At 44.7% G+C, this 11,515-nt stretch overlaps 1 protein-coding gene across 5 annotated transcripts in view; it reads right to left on the bottom strand.

The window, feature by feature from the left end:
• Window positions 1–289: 289 nt before the first annotated feature.
• SETD5 (SET domain containing 5) overlaps window positions 290–11,515 on the bottom strand; it is a 69,290-nt gene continuing 58,064 nt past the window's right edge. For all 5 annotated transcript variants that reach the window (XM_014066734.2, XM_014066733.2, XM_014066735.2 and 2 more), the window contains 5 exons: window positions 8,686–9,126; window positions 8,155–8,429; window positions 5,079–5,212; window positions 3,391–3,476; window positions 290–2,535 (listed from right to left, as the gene is read on the bottom strand). In XM_014066734.2, coding sequence (XP_013922209.2) covers window positions 1,957–2,535; window positions 3,391–3,476; window positions 5,079–5,212; window positions 8,155–8,429; window positions 8,686–9,126 — 1,515 coding nt within the window. In that variant the 3' untranslated portion in view covers window positions 290–1,956. The remainder of the gene's footprint in view (window positions 2,536–3,390; window positions 3,477–5,078; window positions 5,213–8,154; window positions 8,430–8,685; window positions 9,127–11,515) is intronic.

Below are 11,515 nucleotides of genomic sequence, written 5' to 3'. Positions count from 1 at the left end.
TGCCACAAAGAAGAGGGAGTCAAACTATTCTCCAAGGCACCTGAGGGCAGGACAAGAAGCAATGGGTGGAAACTAATCAAGGAGAGAAGCAACTTAGAACCAAGGAAAAATTTCCTGACAGATTTAATCAGTAGAGATTTTTAAGAAAGAGACCGGACAACCATTTGTCTGAAATGATAGTTTCCTTGCCTAAGCAGGGGGGTTGGGCTAGAAGTCCTCTGAGGTTCCCTTCCAAACTCTGTTATTCTGTAACACCTCCCCAGCCAACAAAAGAGCAGATTCCAAGTGATTTTTTTTTCAAGTTAAGTATTTTATTATCAAAATTATTACATCTCTTGTGAAAGTTCAAATATTACAGCACAGTGTACAACTCCACTTGAGGGTAGCACTGCAGCCCCCCTGCACTCCCGACTTCCCGGTGGACTCCTACCCTTCCCAGCACCCTGAATAAGTGGGGTGCTTCATATCTCTGCCTGCCGATCTCCAGACGGATCCTTGCAATGCTGAGAGGATGCTCAACATGATGGGGGGGGAAAGGAGGCTGCAAAGCCCAGTGAAGCTGACACCCTCTTTTTTTATACAGTATATAGGACACCCGGTTTCTGGGTGTCAAGTTCCATTCCCCCAAAACGCTCACAGCCGGATACTTTTTTTTAGAGGAAAGGTTTCTTTTCTTCTCCACTTTTGATTTGTTTTTTAAAAGTCTCCCCCAAATTGAATGAAGAACACCTGATTTCAATGAGTTAAGAGAAACCTGTAACAGCCCTAATTAAAAATGCAAAAAAACAAAAAAAAAATTATATATTTTTGCTTCTGGGAAAAGAGGGAAGACATGCTCACAGCATCATCTTTTCGGAGAGGGGAGGAAAAGGTCCGTGGCAGCACTGGGTGGGGTGGGGTGGGGTGGGGTTAGACCTGCCTGATTTATTTGCTAACCTACTATGGTTATAACTGAATATAAAATTAGATAAATAAAAACACACGCTTGAGAGAGTAAACAAGTGAGAAAAGCTGGCAACTGTATGGAATTGGGACAGCGCAACCAGCGGGGGCTGGAAGTGCTGTTGGACCTCAACGAGGTGATAGCAGGAGCCTCTCACACACGCACAAGGACACGCCTGACAAGGGCAGCATGTCGCACGACCCAGACGGGGCGTTTTCTCTCACCATCATCCACAGACAAACAATCAAACTACAGGACAACTTATCATACAAAGCTGTTCCCTGCTGACGAGCCACCATCTTCCCATGGCAGAGCGTGAGGACGCTCCGACGCGGAGTACGGCTTGCCCCAGACTCCGGTTCTGAGAGTGATCTTTAGCACTGCGGCAACATTTGCTTGCGCATCCAGTCTTTGCTCATGCACACTGATTCACACTTGAGCACACACAGACATACACAAACACACACACACACTACCACCAGCCATATCCCATGAGTCTCTGCCCAGAGTCTGGAGACAATAAAAGCTCTTGCTTACGACTGGAATGATCAGAATGGACTACACCACCCACCCTCCCCAACCCAGAACGTTCTGGGAACCCAACTCTGCAGAGAACACTTTGGGATTATTATTTCTTAAAGGAATAGCCCCGCCCGCCCCCAAATCGCCCTTCCCTAATGTTCTGATTTGCACGTTTTTCTTATTCAAGCTTACCTACCTGCCCAGGTGACTACAAGCTAAGGGCACAGGCAGGAGACAGAGGCCACGCCACTCAGCACCATTGGCTTTCTCTACAACGTACCCAGGCATCGGGGCCATGCTTTGCTACAGGCCCTGCCGCCGCCACTGCCGCCACCGCCACCACTTCCTCCTCGTTTCAGAGCCAGGGGGGAGGCTGGCAGTGCTTTCGCTCGCTTGTACATCCGGAAGCCTCGGCCTCTGGCCCTTTGCCGTTCCAGCATCCTTCCTTTCGAGCTACCGCTGGAAAGAACAGTAGGCAATTCTGTCCTGCCCTATGAAAGGCCTGTCTGAGTCTTTACGCCTGACCCCGGAAGCTGCTGCAGTCTGTACGGGTGAAGGCTGCTTCCTCCCCCTCGGTGGGAGTAGTGCTGCGGGTTGGAAAGTGCTGCTGTGGCGGTGGCGGCTCTGGAGTTCTGGTAGAGAGCAGGTTGCCCGGAAGCGGCAGGGTTGATAGTCCGTAAGTCCGACTGAGAGGGCCTAGAGGAAGAAGTGCAGCTGGCAGTTCCCATGCAGGGATGAGACCCTGATTCAGAGGACGGCAAGCAGTCTGCAACGGTCGAATGGGCGGGACTGGGAGCAGCCGTGGCGGGGCAGTTCTTCTTCAAGACTCCGTTGCCAGCATGGTGCTGGTTGCTATAATAGCCGGAGGAGGTCCCTGCAAACGGAGCCGTGGAGTCCGACGGGGTGGAGGACACGGAGGGTTCCGAGGAGCCGAGGGAGGGAAGGTGCCCGGGCCTCTGGGACTGAGACCGGTAGCTGTATCCGGGGGATGGGACGGGATGTCCTCGGTATGGTGAGGTGCTCTGAAGGAGAGTCTGAGATTCTGTACGTGGACTGTCAGACTGCAAGAGCTGGAGGGTGGGGTGGGGAGAGAGTGAACAAAACAGAATAATATTATATTCGGCTGCACCTTGGCTACCTCCACACTCCTCTTAAGAAAGCTGATTGGATCGAGGAACTCCAAACTTTTTGAGCCAGAACGTAGGTCTGGAATCTAGCATCATGACCTGGATGCTCATACAAAATGGCTGCGGTGGGTAGAGATGGCCAGGCACACCACAATCTCTGAGCAGAAAGGAAACGGGTAAAGGCATTGCCCCCCCCCCCATCCTCCTCCCGCCCCAAGAATGTGTCCGCCAACCTCTGATTTACCTTTTAGTTCTCAGTATGTTCCAAACAGCCCTGTGTTAAGGTAGTCCTCAACTTACAACCACAAATGAGCCCAACGTTTCATTTGTGAAGGGAGATTTCCCCCCATTTTACAACTTTTCTTGCCACAGCTGTTAAGGGAATCACTGCAGTTGATTAGTTGGTAATCCAGTTATTCAAAGTGAATCTGGCTTCCCCACGGACTTTGCTTTGTCAAAAGGTTGCCCAAGGGGGATCACGTGACCTTCGGCTACAGCAACAGTCTTAAGTATGAACCTGTTGCCAAGCCTCTGAATTTTGATCACGTGATCATGGGCATCTTTCAAAGGTTGTAACTGTGGAAAAACAGTCATAAGTCACTTTTTTCTAAATGCCATTGTTATTTTTGAATGGTCACTAAATGAACGGTTGTAAGTCAAGGACTATCTGTATTTGTATTTTCTGAATTTAAAATGCATTTAAAAGATTAGGAAAGGTTGGGTACACCTTGTGGAAAACGATTGATGAATTGCTATGGGTAGAGACTTAACTACCATACTTGTTATTGCTTCTCATACCTGATAGCTGTATCGAGAAGGACTGTAAACAGCTGGGCCCTTAAAGGAAGAATTGGCCGATTCTGATAAGTCTCCTTCTACAGCATCTAGAAAACCAACCAGAGAGATAAGTGTAAGGAGGGCACATTCTTTCCTGAATCAGGCAAGAAAGCCACTTCCTTGAGACAGGCATCTGTAGAGAATGAATGAATGAATGATCGATCGTTCATCACTCATTCATTCATCTTGCACGCCACTGCAATCATTCAGACTCTTGGCAATTCACAAAAAGGAAATATATAATAATGCAGTGGAAATATTTGTAGTAAGATAAACTGCGCAAATTAAACCACATTAATAAAGTATCAAAGCAAATATTCAGTGGTGTTTTTAAAAAAATAGAAATAAGGTGAGAAAACGTTCCTGTGAGGAAATATAACCTCAAGAAATTTAAAGCCTGAGCAATATACTGAAGTGTACTGACTAGAGAATACTTGGATGTCATGAGATCAGTGAGATTCTTATAGAGGAGTGTCAAACTGGTGGCTCTCGGGTCAGATGTGTCACATGCAGGCCACGCCCACCCCAGCTCCACAAAGGGGGAAAATGTTGCCATACGTCACGTGGCGGCAATGTGATGCAGTGAGTTTGATGCCCGTGTTTATAGAGGAATGGGAAGGTATATGACAACATGCTTGTCCTTCCTTTGGCCTGCTCTGTCATGTCAACAGAAAGAAAGGGAATAATTACTGGAACAGTAATAGCTCCAGAGCAGTTCATAACAATGAAAACAACCTGCAGCTCATTTTAGGTTTCTCTTCCTATGATCACACTATGTGGTAGAACATGGGGATGTGTGTGTGATAAACCCTTCATTCAGAATGGTGCCAATGTTGATTGGGTTAGGATTAGGGCTTTTTAAACCATCTTTTATAACTAGGATGTGTAAGGCATATGCTCCTTATTTAAGTAGGGCATCTGTGACTGCGACCTGCTACTGTATGGGAACAAGTGGCTACTTCCTGTCAGACACGTGGTATCCTTATTATTACTTTATATTTATGATAACAATTGGATTTTTTTTACCAAATCAAAGATGTCAGGCTTGGAAACCATCTTTTACAGTGGGCCTCAGGCCTGCCACATATTCTACTGTGGGAAACTGGGAGGGGGGACTGTATGGATGGGGCATGGGAACTTTGCAGTCGAAATAACATTCTTTCTCAGAGAGTCAAGGTTATCTAGCCCCTGCACCTGGATGGAGGGGTGTCACTGGGAGGAATCTTCCTTTGGGACAGTGACTGATTGGACCATGTGAATGGATACGTGGGTGCTGGGGCAGGGTCTTGAACTTTCAACTGGGTGGGGAAAACCTGGAGGTGTTCAGATTTGGGTTTTTCAACATGTGCCAATATGGCTCCTCAACTAAATTTGGACTTTGAGGAATACTTAGCCTCGGACTCTTATCTGGATGAGGATGCTATTTGGAACCCTGACAAAAGATTGTGCAGAAAATTCAGGCCCGAGATCACTGTAACTGACAGCTGAGTAGGATTCTTAGAAACTAGCCTGCTTCCACTGGGTTGGACATTTCATGTGGAAGTGGCTCCACAGAGAACAGCGACTTCACAAGTGGAGTTCCTAATGTACTTTTGGCTTTCCAAGAAGATTCATTCCCAGGGCTCCTTTCTGATACATCCTCAACTTACCTACTTCTCTCTCTCCTACACTATCTCGAGAAGGCGAGGGTTCTCCTCGCTGACACATTTTTGCACTGCTACGTAAAACCTTCTCCAAAATGCCACGTCCTTCTCGAAGCCGCTCAACAGAAGTGGGCACCATCCTTTAACACGAGACAGAGAGAAAAAACATGAAGAAAAAAAATGAGTGAATATGGGAATGTCAAGGGTTTGTGCAGATAAACAGTCATCTTAAGGCTTGTAAAAACAGTAAAGTTCATGTTTACTGAAAACATTCATTTCTAAGGTGGGATCAGGTACCTAAACATACTTTCATATGCAGATGATGCCGTGTTGTTGGCTGAAGACCCAAATGATCTGCAATAAATATTAGACCTATTGCCAAACGCAGTGAGACTATGGATCTCAAAACCAATGCATGCAAGGAGAATGGATTGAGAGAAGGGGAGTTTGAGAAAGTCATATTGAATGAAATGGATGAGATTCTCAAAAAAGAGAAGCAAAACTTTTAGACAACAAAAGGCAATGTGTGAAGCACCATATGGGTTCGGCAGAGGTACAATGAATGGGGTGGTAAAAAGCAAAACTGATTATCAAGTCGTTTTTGATTCCTAGCAACTAAGTAGATATTTCTGCGGGACAATCCATCCCTAGCTTGTAATTTCAAGTATAGCAAAACTACATTAATAGCTACTGTAACTGCTGTTCTTTCCTTTCCTTCTATCTTTCCCAACCTTTTTGTGAGCTCTAGTCCCTCTTTAGGGATGAAACGTGGTTGGGGTGATTTTGAGATACTCTCAGAACCAACACAACTCACAGGGTTGTTGTGGGGAAAATAGGAAGGAGGAGTATTGTGCATATTTGCCACCTTGAGGTCTTTAAAAAATGAATAAAGAAGGCAGGATATCGATCCATCAATCAATCAATCATGACCTTTCCCAGAGAGGTGGGTCTTTACATAATACATCCAAAGTAGGATAATTGAGCATGGCCATGTCTGCTTCCAATGAGAACTTGTGTTGATTTCTTTGATAATAAATTTGTTTTCTTGGCTGTTCATCACAAGGATCAGCCTCAAGGGAGTCTTCTCTGACACCAACGTTCAAAAGTGTCAATACCCTTCCTCCTATCCCGATTCTTTAAAGTTCAACTTTTGCTTCCATAGAGGGTCATAGTGGAATACAGTATTCTTGTGCAATTCTATCTTTGCAGAAAGAGAAGCAACACAGCCTCTGAGTATCTTTTCCAAGGCCTTCATTGCAAATGTTACTCTGTGGCATACTTTCTTTACTGCTTTTGTTCCTTTACTGTTGATGATTGAGCCTAAAAAGGCAGAAGGCACAAGATTGGATTGGATCTTCATTGTTAGTTTTAAGGCCAATTATTCTACCTCCTGTCATTAGTCATTTAGTCTTTTTGTATTTCATTTTCTTCCCATTTTTCCTCCCCGCTGTGTTCTTTGACTATGAATATTAGGGCTCACAGATTTTCTACATTTTTGGCTATCAGGATAGTACAATCAGCCTAGTCAAGTTTCTTCCTCCAAGTTTAAAAATCACACTCATCTTCTTCTCAAAAGCTGAACATAGAACTCTTCACATCATTTAGCAACTGTTCAGTTACAACAGTGCAGAAAAAGGAGACGTAACCAGTTGTTAAAAGTTGCAACAATTGCAGCCTCTCTTATGTTCACGTAACTGTGACTTGGCAACCTGTGCACATTTACAACAGTCATAGCATCCTGGGAATACATGATTGCCATTTGTAACCTCCACAGCTGGATTTTCAACAGTCAACGCAGAAGCTGGCATAAAGTTGCAAGTCCTGGTCATGTGACACTATGCTTTATGACCTGTGATGATTCACTTAATGGCTGTGGCTGGAACTGACCTAAGTCAGTCACATGACTTTTCACTGTATGTGTCAGCCCTGAAGCTAGCTAGACGGTGGCCATCTTTCTCTTCCAGTGAGGGTTTTCTTTTCTTTTCTTCAAAGCTTCGGTGCTGACGCAGACTGGAGATGAGGGATTGGGGAAGAGGTGTGTGTAGAGATAGTTGGGGTGCTATAACAGCATTCTTTCCCCTGGGAACCAAGGTCTTGTGTGCATGTTGTTGGGAGGTGGAGACTGGAGTCATCCGACGTCTGGACTGAATGCTGATTGGATCATGTGACTGATGCCTGCGGGGGAAGTGGCAAACTTTTACTTTTAATTAAGGGGAAAGCCGGAGGGAACTTTAGAGCTGGTTTTCACCACCATTGTGCCAATATGATATACCCTAATAAAATGTTCTTTGAGGAAACCTCAGGCCCCGGAGTTCTTTCATTCAAAGGGTGTGTTAGTTGGAATCCTGACAATATGACTGTGTCACTTGGTGGTGGAATTACTAATCCCAATTGCAATCAATAAGTGAGGGCTATTCTATATAGCTATATTTTTCTTCCTTTCTTTTATCTCATGGACCAGAGCCTTCAATTCCTTATTTAATTGCTCCCTTTCAGCACTTTGTACAATGTTGCTTAACCCGATGGGTATATGGGTACCTCGTAACTACTTATCACAGCCAAGTTCTGAGCAATGTTTGCCCTCAGTGAGGCAGTTTACAAGGGGGAAGATATTCTGCCTAGCCCTTTCACCTCTACTTGTAGTTTTCTGGTTTAGATAGGTTGTAAAGGCTGGTTCCCAGCCACAGAATTCCACACACACACACACGTGCGCGTGCTCAATAGCCACTCTGGTTCCATAGGGCAACTCTCCTTGTGAGGGGAAGAGGAGCAGGAAGGCTGGTTCTTGCCAGAAACCCCATTAGTCGCATCCCTGCTGTAGAATTTCCACAGAGTGACGCATTAGTTACTGGAAAGCCAATCTGGCCTTGTGCTGCCTATAAGAAATGCTTAGCATTGAGGGATTCTTCCTCAGACTACAATAATATAGTATTAGCAGTCCTAGAGATAATCACTTGGCCAATAATGTCAGCTACAATGGGCAAGATTACCCTGCTGCATTACACGGAGGGATTTCTAGGTGGAGGACGTGAATTGCATAGGTTTTCGTCTAAAGACTGGGTAATAACAAGCAGTCACTTACCACCTACTGCTGATGCTCTCGTGCGATTTGCAGTGACTAGTTGCTCTCGGCTCTGGGGGGCTCACTTCCTCTAGATGAGACAGGGAGGAGTGTGAGGGGGAGAAGCCATGTTGTGGAGACGATAGGGTGTGACTTCCAGAGCTTGGCACAGCACCAACGTCCACTTCTGGCCCAGAGCTGCTGCTACTTAGTCGATTAGATGTCACTGTGCATCTGGCAGGATCCCCTCCCTCCTTGGCCTCTTGCTTTCGTTTGCGGTACTCCAGCAGAGATACCTATGAGGGAAACACGATTATCAGCCTAGCTGGGGCCGAGTTTCGGTAAGTTTAGGATAAAACAGTGACTGTTTTGCACTTTAAATCACTACAAATGCCATACAATTAGATTTGAAATTAGCTTAGCAACTGATTTTTGCTCAAATTTCAGATTAGGCTTGCTTTAAAAAAAATCCTATTTCCTAAGATGACAGGGAGCCCATCAGCAAAAGCACAGCAGAAAATGAACAACATGAATTCCACAAACTTCTCTCACCTTTTTTCTCTGTGGAGGGTTCTGGGGAGCAGATTTGACTCCTTCACAATGGGCCGCTGAGCCATGTACGGCTTCCTTAAGCATCACCTGCTCGTGTCTGCCAAAGTATCCCTCTGCAGGAGAACTGCAGCTGCCCATATCTGGATTCAGAAGCTTCCCATCGGCCATCTGGGGAGACTCTCTTAATAATCCATCGGCCCGGGGCATCGCGTTCAAAGGGGAAAAGGCATACATTAAATTGAACTCTGTCCGAAAAGCTTGGTCAGAGTTTCTGAGCAAAGTCTGGGTTTCCATGCTCTTTCCCAGGAAGCTGGTTTCTGAGGGCAGGGAGGCTGGCTCAGAATGCCCCGTGGTGAGTAATGAAGGTCTCTCTAGGCAGTTGTTAGCACCAGCGTCCAGGAATGCTGCCTTGGGTGTGTCCAGGTCTGTCCTGAGGCAGAGCTACAACAGCCATCAAGAGAGCAAGGGAGGGCAGGGAAGAAAAGGAGATCGAACAGGGGAGAGAACCGGGGAGAAAGGGGCACAAAGAGAGAGAAAAAAAGAAAGAGGTTGTTATGAAATATTTCCCACATTGACAAATTACAGCACACGCTACTTTCCCGCTGCTTGCTCCCCTAACCCGCTGCACTCTTTCTGCTCTGTTTTGCTTTTTTACCTGTTCTTCTATCTAAACAGTCCTTTTTTTTCTCTTTTTGTTCCTCTAGGCAGCAGATTCTGCACAATCTCAGGGTCCCTCCCCATCTGGGATGGACATGTCAATGCCCTCCCCCCCAAATTGCCTTGGTGTTTTTTGCAAGGTCACCCATTTCACATATAACATCACAACCATTTCAATAAAAGGGGAAGAATCAAACACAAATTTCAAGGCAAACAACTGTGCCAGGCACCGGATGTTCTGATCAACCAGCTAATTTACAGTACGACTATTACAACCATGCAGCATAAGCACACCTTTTTCTCACACATCATTCAGAAATCTCCTCAACACAGAGACTGACAAGAGTCGATGGTAGAGTATAAGATGATGGAATCCTGGGTAGTTCTCTACATAAAGTATGTTATCTTGTCATAATGACAAGATTCCTTTACAGGAATCTTCTCCTAATATCTGTAGAATTGTTTTAAAACCAAGCAAGAGATAAGGTTGGCGTGATGTGTTCTATTCAAAATAGATGATTTATCTTTTACTTCTTCCCCCTTTTCCATTGCTTTCAAGGCCCATCTCGATCCAAGCTATGATAAAAGGTCTCTGGTTACCTCAGAAGAATTAAGATATGTGGGCCTCCAGTCTCTCTAGAGCAGAATTTCTCAACCGTGGCAATTTAAAGATTTGTGGACTTCAACCCCCAGAATTCCTCAGCCAACATGTCCGGCTAGGAAACTTTGGAAGTTGGAAGTCTACACAGCTTGAAAGTGGCCAAGAGTAAGAAACACCATTCTAGAAAGACTGTTCATTTTTACTATTTAATTGTGTTTTTTTTTTTTAAAAAAAAACCTTTGAATTAATCTCTCCAATCCAAAACCATGCAGAGATAGTGGAGTACATTATCATTATCTTTTAACTCATTTAGTCTCAAAAACAGCAGGCAGTGGAAAGCTGCCATGGCCAGTGTGCTGCCTATCATCTGTATACTAATTACATCTCTTCTAGAGGTTTATGTCGTTTATCAGAATCTGCCTCTAGCTTTTTCCCCCCTGCCATTTTGCTACGTTTTCATGGAGCACTTTCATCCCAACGCTTTGTTTGCAGGCTGCGAAACTTTAAATGCCGGCCTTCCCTCAGCTAAAAGTGCCTCCCTTGTGAAAGGCTAAGGTTCTTTATGCAACTTATGCCTGCTTGCATTTATACTGGAATATATCATAGTTGGAGAGGTGGGGAAATGAGAATTGCTCAGAAGTGGCATTTTTCTAAGCATGGCTCAACAGGCTTCTGTTAGTTGTGGGTAAGCCATCTTGGTTTGAAACAAAGGTAGACAAACACAAAGACCACATAGAGTATCTGGGTAGGTTACAAAAACGAGAACACCATACAACAACAACAAAAATTGGCAATGTTTAGAATACAGGCACAGTGAAATGCAATCTTAAACAGCTTATTCTTTAAGCAGAAATATTAAGGCTAACCTCTCTAAGAGGCTTTCCTAGTCTGCTGGCCAGCTCAGGGATCTTAGTGGTTGGAACTTAGCTGGTGGCCATCAGGTTGCAGAAGGCAGCCTTAAAAGCTTAATAAGCACTGTCTTAAGGATCTGACAATAGAAAGACCCTTTTGATCTTTATATTACATTACTTAAGCATTTATTTTATGACTGAAACTGACATAGTTTAATACTAAGACAGTGAAGTGGAGCTTAATCATGCAGGTTGATACGAACCTACAGTAAAACACACACCCTGGCATCTGCAATAGTGAATCAAACCAATTATCCCTCTAAATTCTATTATGTTTTAATTTCAGATCCCTCAAAATCTAATGAAGACTTCCTTTGTGTTCACTAACTGGCATTATTAGCCTGAATTCAGAATTTGTATCTCAAAGAATTTGGACCTGGGGGTAGAGCAGAGGCAGAATAATCTTTTTATGTTGTAATGAAGCAAGGAGAATAAGGGGCTGATTTGAGCGTACGCTGTTTTAGTTCATTTTCTCTCTCTCTCTCTCTCTCTGCTTCAGATGGATGGACTAGCATGTATATCATGTTTCCCTGTTTTCTACCCAACCAGAACTACAAAAGAAATGGACTATCTCTTCCTTCCTCCCCATCAATTTCCTTCTTCTCCTGCAGCTTTCTCCCCACCCCTCCTCCCTCCGAGACACACACATTTGCTCAACACA

This window comes from Thamnophis sirtalis, unplaced genomic scaffold, assembly GCF_051295495.1.
Source record: "Thamnophis sirtalis isolate CommonGarterSnake01/CBP01778 unplaced genomic scaffold, rThaSir2_p1.2 scaffold_3, whole genome shotgun sequence".
Lineage (NCBI taxonomy): Eukaryota > Metazoa > Chordata > Lepidosauria > Squamata > Natricidae > Thamnophis > Thamnophis sirtalis.
Note: the sequence above shows the minus strand (reverse complement) of the source record. Positions and strands in the feature narration are given on the sequence as shown.